The following is a 14517-nucleotide window of genomic DNA, read 5'->3' as shown; positions in this document are numbered from 1 at the left end:
GACCATGTTAACCAACTACAATCACATTAAGTCATTAATGCATGGTAGGCTTCGTATTGTAGCTTTAGCAAAGTTGTACATGTACTGTAGTTACTTTTAACCATCTAATATATTTACTATCACAAAAATAAATCATAGTCAAGTACCCCACTTATAAGTAATACTCTCTCCGTTTTTTTAATATGCATCACTTTGACAAATACACTATTCACATACCATGGTTGACTTAATTTTTTCACCTCTAAAAAATGAATAAATGTTATTATATTATATATATCAATAGATTTATCTTAATGTCTAGTTTCATAATATAAAATTTTGTTACATTTTTTACTAATACACCATTAAAGATATTTATAGTCAAAGCAGCGTCTCGATAAATATACCGGTCAAACTGATGCATATAAAAAAAACAAAGGGAGTATATGAAGTACCTATGAACTATTCCAATTAATAAACTTAGCTTGTAACTGCCTAATGTCTTAGTCGATAATGCTACAAAAATTATTCTCTTCTCATTTACGTATACATGCATGTAGACAAAAGAATACCTGGTTCATGTTTGCTAAGGTGATCAATCTTGACGTGAACATTTGCATGCATCTACGTTTTCCATGTTATTTTCAGCCTGTATAAACTTGCATCATATTCTAAATTATTTAATTTATCCTTTAATTGTGGGTCCCATCGCCATGTTAAGATTTCCAACTCATTGACTTATAAATGTACGGAGTATTATATTGTTAGATCTTGTTGAGCAAATTCTTTTGGCTAGATTTGCTGAAGATTTATAACAAAATCTCTTGCATCTCAAGATGAATTGTTTATTATTCTTTTACAAATCAATAGAATACACAAATATGACTTAAATTGAAAAATGGAGACATCATTTTCAATAGATTTTAGATTGCAATTCTGAAATTTCTAAATCTAAGTTTCATTTAAATATAAATAATTGTCCGAAAAAAGAAGCATAATAAACTATGAGTATTACGACTGTATGATAATTCATTACACCATCATCATCACATTTCAATTAAAGAAATGGAGTATAACTTCTTGAAGCCGAGTAGAACTAGCACTTATAAAGAACTATGAAGTATTCCGTAATAAATAATTTCAACTCGAGCATGCTCGCACAAGAATCAATCTATACAATAATGGAAAGATAAATGGATAATAATAACGATTCTACAGTAACTTGTATAATTGCTTGGCTACATTATCTTGAAATGCAAGCAATTTCTTGATAAACCACAAGAAATAGAGCACTTCAAAAAATGCTCCACAAAAAAGTTTCACAGCTCACACAAACAACCACTTTTATCGATAACCAAAAATACTCCAGCAACATTTCAAAGATGGGGGGCCTTGAATGTTGCCGTGAAGGACATTTTCTTGTCGTTTAAAAGGCAAGGGGAGTTCAACTTTTCACAATTTTAATAATGCATAGTTACTGCTATTATTCAAATAGGTACAAGTTTAAGCAACGTATGTTTCCCCACAACATATCAATGATTGCACCCTTCATCAATACTTCATCTATGCATATCATTTACGGAGAGAAAACGACTTACGGAGTACTAAAATAAGTATGTAGGGGCAGCCGAATTAAGTTACTGGAAAACTAAATTATGGCACGGAGGGAGGCATACTTTTTTCCCCAAAGAATTACTTCCTCCGTTCTTTTTTACTTGACCCGCTTTGACTTTTACACTATTCACCACCCCTCCTTTGACCGTCTTTTGTGAATAATATGTAAGGAAAAAAAATTCATGTGAGATCTTTTTGAATTCGTCTCAATAAGTACTATCATAATATATAACTTTTATAATTTTTTACTTATGGAGAATTAAAGTTATTGATCGTTAAAGTTTTGCATTGGCAAGCGTGATAAAAGAAACAGGTCAAGTAAAAAAGAACAGAGGAAGTATGTGTAAGGCCAGGGACGAAAACAAGAAAGTAAAATAACAGATGAGACTAGACTGGAGTCGTGGAGATAATTCAAAAAGAAGACCCCTCCATAAATCAGCTCTAGTACATATACAGTGTGTACAAGAATATATAGCGAGAGTTTCATAAATATTGCATCAACCTCAACATACAATCAGTGTCGTTAGCAGAGGGGAAACCTGATGGATCAAAAGCTTCAGAGATGCAATTGTGGATCATTGTCGAGGGCAATACCTTGGATGGAGTTTGCTAAGTATATCCACAAATTCAACAGGAGTAGCATTGCCAAGAAATTCCTCATCCCATGTCCTGCAAAGTTCTGTATAGGTAGAGTTAGTCAACAGCTCAATAATACTAGGTACATTTTAATCAGTGTCTGTGTAATCAAGTTAACACCAAAGTTTAAGCAATCATAATAGTGAACTAAACTAAATTATTATAACTAGCTTGTCTGCAACTGATAGTTGCACATACCAGCCTTGTCTGCTGGAGAAAGGCACATGATGATCATGTCAAATCGTGGGATCTTGGTCAAATTCTCCAGATACTTGACAGCAAGTTCAGTCTCCTCACTACCACAAAGATACATCATAAGGATATAAGAGCCAGACCGAGATAATAGTACCCGGTCTATAGTAATTAGAACAGACACAATGCCTACACTTACTTAAAGAAGGTTGCAATACACTTGACAATATCAATGAGTAAGGGAGCAGTCAAAGCGTTTTTAAAAATCTGCGGCAGCGTATCTGGTTGAGTGACCTAGGCGTAAAGAAAATACAAGCAACATCAGCAGCACGAAAAAGCAACCAAAAAAATAACATCTACAGCAAGAAACAGAGGTCACATAAACATAAATTTCTGCTGGCAATAGTCTGTTTTTATGCACAGCTTGAAGCCACGGTCCGCCAATATAATTCAAGTTTTTACATCTCAAAAACAGATTCTGAAGCATTAGGAAAAATTAGCCAATATCAAACCTTCAATAATTGAGCCTGTAGAGATCGATCACCACAAAATCCTCTCCAGGTAACCTCAAACTGATAAGCAGAATTTGGGGTGCTGATTTTTTTAGCAGCTTCTTCCCTGGCTCGAGATGCAGCCCGAAAAGCAAGCTCTTGCACTGCTAGCCCAAGTTCTTTTTTCCCAATTGTATCATTCTTCTGATCAAAAAGGAAAACACTAAGTTGAAAACACCATGGAATGACCCAGATAAGTAAAAAGTTGTAGATATTGTAAAAAAATACTCCATGCAAAATCATGAAGCAACTTCATCTTCACAGTCTTAGCGCACAAGATAATTTCAATCTATTAAATGTGAACTGCAAGACTCATTCAACTCTATGAAAGGATCTTATGGTGTAACTTCATGCAAGCCACTTACTTTTTTCTCGTTTCTTTCTTCATATGACTTGCTTTTGATTACTGTATTTCCAGAATCAGAAGATTTGTTCGCAGATAACTGTTGATCATCCAGCAACATTAACTTTAAATTATCAGAAAATGATACACGTGAGCATATAGTTTCTAGAAAACTACTCTCATCCGATATAAAGAAAGTTGACAAGTATTTATACCATGAGCTGCATATACTAACACTAATGTACAAGAATTAATGGTTCAAACAAACAAAAAACATTCCAACTTTTGAAACACACTGATATTCCATATTTCCATACCTGTATATTATCAGGAAGAACATCTACTCCGGATTTCTTGCTCCTTTCAGAAGCAGAGAAAACAGGCTTTTCATGCCCGTTTGCATCCACCTTGTTCTTAACTTCTTTCACACTAGGTGCAGCTCTAGTGGCCGTTCCAGCAGCTTTTGCAAAAATTGCCTACAAAAAAATTAACTTACAGCTTCAATGACACTTGATTTCAATCAAACAAATCATGTACACCAATAATTGCAGGATAAAAGCAGTACATCATCAAATAATCTAGACTCCACACCCAAGAGTGTGTAGTTGTGTACCCACCATATTAGTAAGCACACACACCAACCTCGCAACTATAACTAGTATGAGTTCAGATGAATTATAATTATAGATTCCAGGCCCAAGTGCAGTTACCAATCTGAGACATAGACAAAGCAACCTGGAAACTTTGACTAGTACATGGAGATATGATCAGCCTCAACAACCTAATATAATCTGATAAATCTTAACAAGTGCCTGTTTTAGTTGTCTGTAGTCCCAGCACAGCTCTTAGATGTGGAAAATGGAGTAATACCTAGCGTCACATAAAATGATTTTCTCTTCCTCAGTCCCCTCAAAACCACATTACTTAAGCAACAGTATTAAATGGCGTCCATGCATGATGCATTCAACACCTCGAATTTTTCATCAGCAAATTCTGGAAAAAAGCAACTGATCACAATTCAACACCCATTCAGCCAAGTTCACTTGTCAACAAAGAACTTCCATTGAAAGATAGGCAGCGACAGGAAATCCAGAAATCAGAGCCTAGACTTAGGAAATTAACGAGAATAAGTGGCTCTTATGAAGCCGATCCGCTACTTCACCTCAACCCAAATGTTGGTGGACAAAGAAAATCTAAGATAAATAAGTAAAACCAATCATGACTTCCTTCAGAATTCATAAGAGACAATAATATCATAAGTAGCAGAAAGCTATAAATTACCTTCTCCAACAGAGATTTAACTTCACTACGTTGTTTCTTGAGATCTTCATTTTGTGGCTCTAATCTCAACGCAAATTCAACATCTGCAAGCAGTTTTAATTGAGTAGTTGCCCCAAAACTTAGTAGTGAATGGGCACAATCTCTATCACTGCAACATACCTTCTAAGGAGTCTCTGAGTTTCCGGAGTTCCTTTCTGGCTGTAGCTCGACGTGAATATGCTTTTATGTAGCGATCATCCAAGTTTAGAGCCTCTGTGCAGTCATCCTCAGCCTCTTGAAATCTGAAAAGACCAGTAAAAGTTACAATTTTAAATCATAATCCTAGTGTGTTGTTAATTCAATATGCATGACCAGCTAAACTACATATTAAATCATAAGGTGCAAGCAGAAGAATCCCAGTTTCTATGACAATACAAACAAATGATTGCATAATTGATGATTGAAACAGCAACTTACCTCTTAATTTTGAGATAGGCCATTGCCCTATTTGCATAAGCCACAGCTGTTGGTGACAAAGCCATGCTTCTAGAATAGCAGTCTATAGCTTCATTGAACTTCTTTTGCTTAAAATATTCATTACCCTGCAAAAGTGCATATAATGCTCCATTAACCACAATCAATAGCCCAGGGCCACACGGGAAATTCGCAGAGCAATGAAATGGACAAAAAGTGGAAGGGGGTTGTATTATATTCTACCAGATCTTTCTCAGAGGCAGCGTCCACAGTATTATCATCAGTCATCAAACTACTTGACATATGGCTCACTGGATCGTAGCTCATAGGTGGTCGATGCTGACTTGTACTACTGCTCAAAGAAGCAGCATTACTTTTACCATCAGGTCGTTTGTTCTCACTAATCACTTCAAGTTTCTGATGAATAAAAACAGTAAAGCGACCACTGCAACAAATTAGTATCTCATCATACTTATTAACAGTTTAAACAATTATGGATATTGCTGGAAATAAGAGGAACCAAAAAGGCAGAAACTTCGTGATCCTATAATCCTTATCTACCTCACTCTCCCTACCACCAAAAAGCCCTAGATACCAGCTCCTTCCCCCAATTGCCACCCGCCTCCAACCGCCCCCATCCCAAACCAAACAAAAAAAAATTATGCATAAAGTCTAAGCAATTACAACTTAAAAAAATCTAAGCAACTTGATGACATTAATGGTTCCGATGAAAACAAAAGGCTCAAATTAAACACAAACTATCGTAAACAAAAGAACAACAAAACCCAGTTTGCCAATTTAAAGTTTAAACTTCATATTTCCAATTCACTTGCACAAACCATTGTAGCACACCCAACTTTCCCAAAGAATACTGCAGAATATGTAGAGTAAGAAACTAAGAACAATGAAGACGCAAAATTACCGATTTACCCTTTCGAGAATTCTGGCTTTCCGACCTCTTATCCTTGTCTTTAAGAGAATGTTCCCAGTCTTGCAAATCATTTAAAAAACCTTGAAAATTCTGAAACCAATCCAGAACTATCATCATCAAAAACTTGTAGCGAATCCAATATGTTAAGTAGTGTCAAGAAACACCATAATCAACAACCAAAACTAGCATACAAGCCCAAAAAACGCAAAGTACACTATTTCCTTCAATGTGAAATTCATTCCATAGTTAAATGAGACATCATCCACTAAGTTTTATGTATAAAATCCATCTTCCTCAAATACATCATCACTCATTTCAATTGGATAATGAAGAATGACAAATAAGCTAATTACTAGTTTATAACGTTTTACATTATAGCATTTTACATTTTTACAACCCAGCTGCAACAATATTATACAGTATAACACAGAATTCAATAAATAATAAGGTCAACATGAATCATAAAAATGAAAATTAATCAACCAAAATTCTACAGTTTAGGTTTAAAATCTACAGTAAAAAAGCTTAAATCGAAAATTAAAATATGGCGCACCATGGTGGAAGTGGATGAGGCGTATCGCCGCCGTAGACTCGCCGGAATTAGCTCTGAAACCTGAGAGTTGGGGTATGCCGAAACCCTGATTTCCGATAACTCGTGGTTGGTGCGGTGGTGGCGATTGGTGGTCCGGTGAGATGGGAAGAGTGGGATTTTGGTTCAGGTTTCGATGGTTCTGGAGTGTGGAGAACTTTTGAATTTCAGGTGACCTCGAGAAAGAGAAAGGATGATACGACGTCGTTTGACCTGTATTTACTCCGTATTTATTTGTTGCAGTTGTTTTTATTTGTTGGGTTGGCCCATTACTCTATTAGAATCGGGCCACATCACAGCCTTAGGTTTATGGATTTTCTCTAGTAAGAGTATAACCTAAGAGTCCAAATTTTGGTACAAGTTTTAAGACAATATTGTTCATAAATTCATAATGTAAGAATGCTAAAATGTTTCTGCGCCAAAGCCGCCAATGTACTATATTCATATTCCATCCGTCCCTTATTGTTTGCTCCATTTTATTCAAAAAGTTCTTAACAGTGAGTTCATGGTGTAAACAAAAAGGGTAATGGAGTAGAATAAAAGGTTATGTTTTACTTTGTATTTGTTTATTGTATGTGGATGGATATAACATGGAGAACGAATTGCGAGGGTATAACAAGTTATTATCTTGAAATTTTTTGAAAAATACATCGAATTTTGTTAAACACCCGTACTACATATATGACAGGTATGTAATTTGAGGGTTTCCTAATGGTTTTTTTTTTCTTACCCTTTGAAAAAAAAAATATGACAGGTATGTAATTTGAGGGTTTCAAAAAAAAAAAAAAGTATGTAATTTCAGCTATACTATGCAATGCACAATTTGAATTTTTGATTGAATTATGTAAGTTACCGTAGTATTATATTTTTCTCAAAATTTGATTTGATAAATTAATAGATTCCTTAATTTTTTCTCAAACTAAAACTTGAATTTTGGAATTAGTTTTCATATAAAAGGAGTACTTTCGTACTGACTACTGAGTACAATGATAGTTGTCCAAGGATGACATAAAAAATGCAGTGAATGACGTGGTGAAAGCAGAAAAGAGAAAAAGAAAGAGTGTTGGTTTGTGAGTGAGTGAGTGAGTAGACGTGATACGTTTTGAATGATGGGATGTAGAATTTGATGTATAGTGTGGTCACTGTGACTCAATAGTGCGTGAACCCTTGAGGTGAAACCAAAGTTGATGACTGACTATGACTAGGTCTCTAGGTGTTACGTGACTCACGTAACTGTCAGACCATGACCTGGATTACAGACCTTGACCATTGAGTCCGACCCTCCTTTTTAGGAGACCAACCATTGCGCGTCTTGTTCGAGAGCTTTTTCAGTATATACTCTATACAACCCGAACATGACTTAAACGGAATCAACTTAATCTACGACTAGAAAAAGGGGAATGATTTTCACACACCTCTATGTGAGAACACAATTTTCTATGCTCTTCTCAGATAGGGGTGTGTCAAAATCAATAAAGGATGTGCTAAAATCAATTTTCCTGGAAAAGGTACTTTGTACAAGAGAGTTTGGTTAATTTTGGCTAAGACCAAAAGTTGGCTACCAATGTTCATGTAAAATTCAAGTTTGGGTTAATTCCTACGACTAGAAAAGGTATTTTGTACACTTTCTTATGGGGGTATATATGCCACTGAAGATGACCAGTTGATCGACTGGTAGAGGTAGTGTTGGCGTTGCCAAAATGCCAAGATTGCAAACACGAAAAGGTAACACATGAATTTATCCTAAACTTCTCAACACAATTATAGGCAACACACCAAAATACCAAATACCATAGCAAAATGGCACACTATCATCAACACAGATTTATACATGACTACTTCCGGGTCCTCCTAGTGATAGAACCACACCTTGGAGATCACTTCTCTCCCTTAACACTTGATCCTTTCTTGGTAGAGCTTGAAAGATGGGCGAGGGGCGATCCATGTTCCCATGACCAATCTCATGGCTAAATCCTGCACCAGGGTTTTTTAGAGGTTTAAAGATTGGACTCTTTCCAAAAGGGGATCCTCTATTCGAATTTGTACATTGCTGAGCACCTGGAATTTGACCAAAGCTATTTTGGCTCCGATTTGCTCCTTTACACAAGGTATTTGGTCCCTGAACATTGCATTTGTAGATAGACACATAATTTAGCGCTTATGCATATAAAAGAAAATGTATAATTAAGGTGACAAACTGACAAAGATGCTTACAGGAGCAAACAGGACTCCTCTAAATATTCTCCCATTAACATTTGCCGTCATCAGGTAACCAGAATCGAATGAACCATCCACTTTCCCATGCACTTCAGCTCCAATCTACTCGGAATTTTTTATTAGAAGGTTAGACATCAATAATAAGAAAGTGAATTCAAAATATAGCAATCGTAAATGCTCCAAAGCAACACAAATTCATTACCAAGTTTTGAGAAATGCTTTGATTGAGGTGTCTCCCCTCTGCTGTTAAAAATTCAACTTCACTTTTAACTGCGTGAGTTAATGGCAAGGAATGTGCATGTCTTTGGTTAGGTCGATGCTCCCCTAGGATGTAGACATCGGGCAGATTTTGTGGTGTTTGCCTTGGAGGTTTGTTTGGTTGATTTATCGAGTGGAATGGGAAACTTTGAGGTATTGGTGTGGAAGAAGTTAGGTTTTGGACAGTTGTTTGCTCCTGATCAGATTGTGACGGAGAGGAGTTTTGTGACACGGAAAGAGAATGCTCTTCTTGTTCTATTTCCCGCTCCAATGTGTTTGCATGAGTAGTTCTCCTTCTCTTTGTGGGTGTAGTGTCTAGCTCATTTGCATCCGTCTTTTCAGTTTCTATGCAACTTCCTAAAAGCATTGTCTTCTGCCGCTGAGTATCTGACTGACCACTTCTCCTTCGTTGGTTCCTTTGACTTCCAAAGCTCTTGCACATTGAAATGTTGTAACGACCATTTGGATGCTCATTCCCAAGTTGCAATATTAGGAGTTCCCCTAAAGGACGTTCATCCTCTCCGCACCTATTAGAGAGCACACACGTTACATTGGAGCAAATGTGCATAAGACTATGGATCATGCCTTATGCCAAAACCCGGCAAAAATCTTAACCAATCTGACATTGTAGTTTAACCAGAAACTCAAGACAGCCCAATATAACCTAAAATCGACCAAACTGACAAGTTTTTATCCACACTTAAGGCACCTACAACCTTATTTCTGACCAGTCTAATGAAATGAGAGAGCGCTTAGAAAGACTGTTTTAATGAAAAAATGAGCAAAGAAGCATGAAAAAGGGTTGAGCCATAGAGGTGTAGGGACTAACCCTCCGTATATGGCAATGTCAGAGTCTGTAACAATTGCTGTATGAGAAAATCGCCCTTGAGGTGGCTGACCACAAATCTCAAGCTTAGACCATGAACATAAAATTGTGTCAAGGACCCAAGCATCGTTGTAGTATCTCTTGTCTCCAACTCCGCCTATAACATAAACCTGAATTGCATATTTTTCATTAACATCAGTAAACAGCTCATACACAAACTGAACAGACAACCATACTAGTTTTATTGCAGTGACAAACCATGACCATAATTCCATAACTCATCATAAAATAGCATTAGAGCAATAAGAAAAATAGATCATTCAAGTCCAGGCATCACAAACCTTAGTCCCAATTCTGACAGCAGCATGCCCTGCCCTCCTTCCAGGTGAAGCTCCTCGAACTTCCAACTGCCAAAACAAGTCACAACAACCATAATTAATCAGATATTCGGAGCATATTTCTCACTAATTTCAGCCTGTTTTTGTTAAAACAAGTATTAAGGAAACTTACCCTTGACCACATCAAGGTATCGATATCAAACACATCCACATCACCATGGTATCGGTCCCCACAATCACCGCCATACACGAAGACCTTCCTCCCAACCGCAACACTTATGTGGCTATCTCTAGGTGGAGGGGCATCACCCTTCACCATAGGGGAAGTCCAACTCATGGTCTTAAGGTCCAAAAAATGCAAATCATTCAAGTAGTTCCCTACACCTTCTCCACTCCCACCAAACACGACTAATTGATCGTCTCCAACTAGAGTGGCGGTATGGCTCTCTCGTGCTGAAGGGTAAGCCCCCGAACACAAGGGTTGGATCCACTCCTTGGAGTCAAGGTCCAAAATGTGCAGGTCAGTGACTTTCTTAGAACCATTTGTACCCCCAAAGACTATAATTTTGCTCCCCCACAGCGTGGCGCTGTGGCTATCTCTCGGGCCCGGCCCCTTGCCGGTGGTCACTAGAGTTGTCCAACACACTGTATCTAGATTTAGGACTAATACATCACTGTAATGCATACCCCCACAACATCCCTGAAAATGAACAAACACAAAATTTTGAAAATTACACACACTAACTATCTATTAAGTACTGCATATGATAGAATCATAGAATCCAAACATTTGGTTAGACATTATACACCATTTTAATCATAAATTGTTGAGAATATTCAAATATGGAAAGATTTTATATTAAAGTGCATTAGAAACACTAATTAACACTTCGTATGTATCCTACCTAAATCTTTTCCTGAAAATAGATGAAAAAAGTGTAAATTTTCAATGTGACTGCAGGATGGTTAAAAGGTTTTTTTTTTTTTAAAAAAAAAAGTAAATACTTATTGGTAACCTCCATTTTGGTAAAAATATTGGTAACCTCCTAGCAAAATTACATGAATTTTAAAAAGAAATCAAAAATTAAATTCTACTAGTATACTAGTACAAAAGATTATCAGACATGTGTTATGAGAGCATAACCCAGAAATCAACTAAAACAACTAACACAAAGTGAGAAATCACCTATAATGCAACAAAAGCATGTAGTATTAAATTTGAGGAAAACATCAAATCAACAAGAATACAAAGTATATATCTTCATAGACTAATATAAGTTCCCTAGTCGGAAGTTTATAATAATCACGTTGAGAGTGTAATTTGAACTAGTAATGTGACAATTCACGGGAACAAAAACGAGAGCTTACCCCGAAGACATAAACATGACCCTGGTAGAAGCAAGAAGTGTGCCCCCATCTTTCAGAAGGATTAGAACCAACCACCTTTGGATACAACCACATTGCTTTCTTACCTTCAATTCCTTCATAACTTCCCAAAGAACCCATCTTTATTTGCAAACAACCAACTCTCTTAATTTCTCTCTCTAAAATGTTGAGTAATTGTAGAAGTAAGATTTTTAGAGTAGAAATTGCAAGAAATTAGAAATATTTATTATGATAGAAAAAAAATAATGAGTGAAATTTTAGTACGAGTACTAGTATAGTGAGTGATAGTCTGATGAAACAATTAAGACATGAAAAGATGGGTGCTTTCAACTCCAATATATTGTCACTGTGACAACCAACACCCAACTCTTTAAGCTAATAGTGGGACTATTGAAAGTGGAGGTGAAAAGATAGTATAAAAAATCATGTCTTCTAATATATAGAATTAATTAAATACTTTGTATATCTTTTATTTATTCAATTTTTTCTATTTTGTTTTAACATAATTGAAAATTACATTAATCAACTCAAGAGACAAAATAATATTGACAACTTTTCATAGTGTAAATGAAATTGAAAATATAAATTAAACACACTGCATGTTAAAATAAAAATGGAGCAAGTAAATTAGAACGGAAGAAATGTATATAATGCCTAGATGAGTATTTTAGGGACTAAAATGCATGAGGGTTAAATAACTAAAGTTTTGAAGAATTTATATGAAGTGATGTAAAATCATGGAAAGACATGACATTTGACAGATGGAGAGAGAAAGTGTGAGTGAGTGAGAGACAGATTTGTATTGTTTCACACTTTTAATTTAATTTTATAATTTTTTTTTATGAATATTTTGGGGTTTCTTAGTTGTCTAGCTGAAAATGATGGTGTGTATGGGGGGAGATGCAATTGCATTGGGTTGTGGGGAAATGAAATCAAGAAATGGGAAGTTGTGTTGTGTTGAGTTTTGAGGTCAAGCATTTTTTTTGGTTTCTTGGCTTTTCCTTGTTTTTTGTACTCGTACCCTTTTTTTTCCCTTGATACATTGGTTTAAACTCCATAAATTGTAATCCCTTTGTTACAAACAAATTAACAATATAATGTCTATATGTTTGTACGAGTAAATTGTAATCCTTTCGTCACATAATACAGTACTTCTTTTGTATTTAAATAAGTTCATGACTTTGATTTTTATACTATTTACATATTAATTTTGACTTAATTAAAATACAAATATTATTTAGTTTTGTTAGATTGGTCACAAATCTCACAATGTATATTTTCATAATATCAATTTTTTATTAATTTTGCCAATAGACAATAAAAGATAAAGTTATGAATTGACACGTGTGTCAATCAAAATCATTCACTTTTTAAATACAGATATAATATTGTTAATATCCCAAGTTTGTCCTCATTATCTACACTATACTCCGTATTATTTGCTTTCAAAAAAAAAAAACTCCGTATTATTTTATTTTAATTTTTCATATTAATCTCAACACCCTTGTACATGGTTAGTTGTGTAATGTGCACTAATACAATACATTAATCTTTTTTTGAGGGAAAATACAACACATTAATTTCAATTTGCTTTAATTAATTATTTTCCTTGAAAATATGAGTAAAATTAATAAAATCGTTGCACTTTAATTGTTTTAAGTTATTGCTCCGTATTACTAAGTATGTTTATTACGAGTACTTTTTTTAATTCCCGTAAAAAATTAAAAACAAATCATTTTTTTTTTTTGACGGGAAAAACAAATCACTTGGTATTATAGAGTTGTTTGTTAATTTGTTGCTTTAAAGGGTTGTTCATAAAGATAGTATAAATAATTTTAAAAGGTATTTTAATTAAAAATATTTTCTTTACAAAGAGTTTTTATTTTTCAGAATAATATTTACATATTCCCAGTAGTGAGAAGGTATAGGGATTGATGGAAAGGGGAGGTTCAAGGTGTTTGGCTGTTTGCTTAGCAAAATGGCCCCCAATTTTCAAGGTAAAAGAAAGAGTAGTGGGGTGTGTTATCTAGAAATTATGTCCCTTCTCAAGGTTCCTTGGGGAAAGTGTTTGTTTGTGGGATATGTCAAGGGAAAGAATCTCACCTCTTTCTTCAAGTTTTGGGAGATGATGAATATGTGGAATGAATTTATGGTTTTTCTTTCACTCCTTCTGTCACTCTCACTATCACTTTGTCTGTCCCCAAAAAACCATATGAAGGTACTACTCTTGTTAAAGCTACCATGCTTTCTTACAACATCATACATTTTTCTGTCACATTTATACTCGCTCCGTTTTTACTTCTGTTCTGACAATTTAAGTAACGCTTGTGAAGCTGTAATAGTGTGTCAGTATATAACTTTGATCATAACAATTAATCCATTTGTGTTTTATTATGTACGGAGTATTAACAAATATAATAATAATTTAAAATATGATCGAGACTAATTCAACGTTACATTACAAAATATACACGCCTTTACTAACTTAGCAACAATTTGAAGCAATTGAAAATTTTCACATTTTGAGATAATCCCTTTATTGCCATATACGAGTACTTTGTAAAGTAGAATACTTTGGGCTTTATTTAGTGATGAGTAGGACTATAACCAAATTTCAACCCTAATAATCTTTTAGCCAAGTATTTATAGGTTAAACATCTGAGAATAGAGGAAGGAGTGTAAATCCAAACTTTTAACACTCTCACTTAATAAGATTCGAATTTCATACCTCTTGAGAAAATAACTTTTTCAAGTAAGGACATGTTCATATTTACTGAACTGATTGGAGCTAAATTGAACTGAAGTGAACTGAGCTGAGCTGAAACGAATATTTTATAAGAGAAAGAAATTATGAGCTAAACTGAACTGAACTGATTGAAACTAAACTAAATTGAAATTAAGCTGAAGTGAACAGGCTCCAAAT

General features: G+C 35.0%; 2 protein-coding genes across 4 annotated transcripts; both read right to left on the bottom strand.

The window, feature by feature from the left end:
* Positions 1-2000: 2000 nt before the first annotated feature.
* On the bottom strand, positions 2001-6745 carry LOC145605669 (uncharacterized). 3 transcript variants are annotated; one of them, XM_081661741.1, is made up of 12 exons: positions 6534-6745; positions 5972-6070; positions 5293-5466; positions 5053-5177; positions 4756-4877; positions 4597-4679; positions 3633-3791; positions 3338-3415; positions 2934-3116; positions 2621-2715; positions 2428-2525; positions 2001-2272 (listed from the first exon to the last, which is right to left on the bottom strand). In XM_081661741.1, exons 1-12 carry the CDS (start codon positions 6534-6536, stop codon positions 2169-2171), a joined length of 1323 nt encoding a protein of 440 aa, XP_081517867.1. In that variant the 5' UTR covers positions 6537-6745; the 3' UTR covers positions 2001-2168. The 3 variants fall into 3 exon arrangements, with proteins under 3 accessions (XP_081517867.1, XP_081517868.1, XP_081517869.1); XM_081661742.1 differs by having other exon boundaries at positions 2934-3113; XM_081661743.1 differs by having other exon boundaries at positions 5980-6070.
* Positions 6746-8394: 1649 nt separating this feature from the next.
* Positions 8395-11791, bottom strand: LOC145606244 (uncharacterized). Its single transcript, XM_081662278.1, has 7 exons — positions 11577-11791; positions 10381-10908; positions 10212-10277; positions 9874-10040; positions 8989-9571; positions 8784-8888; positions 8395-8688 (listed from the first exon to the last, which is right to left on the bottom strand). Exons 1-7 carry the CDS (start codon positions 11712-11714, stop codon positions 8395-8397), a joined length of 1881 nt encoding a protein of 626 aa, XP_081518404.1. The 5' UTR covers positions 11715-11791.
* Between the last annotated feature and the right edge of the window lie 2726 nt (positions 11792-14517).

This window comes from Chenopodium album, chromosome 22 (assembly GCF_948465745.1).
Source record: "Chenopodium album chromosome 22, dcCheAlbu1.1, whole genome shotgun sequence".
Taxonomy (NCBI): Eukaryota; Viridiplantae; Streptophyta; class Magnoliopsida; order Caryophyllales; family Amaranthaceae; genus Chenopodium; species Chenopodium album.
Note: the sequence above shows the minus strand (reverse complement) of the source record. Positions and strands in the feature narration are given on the sequence as shown.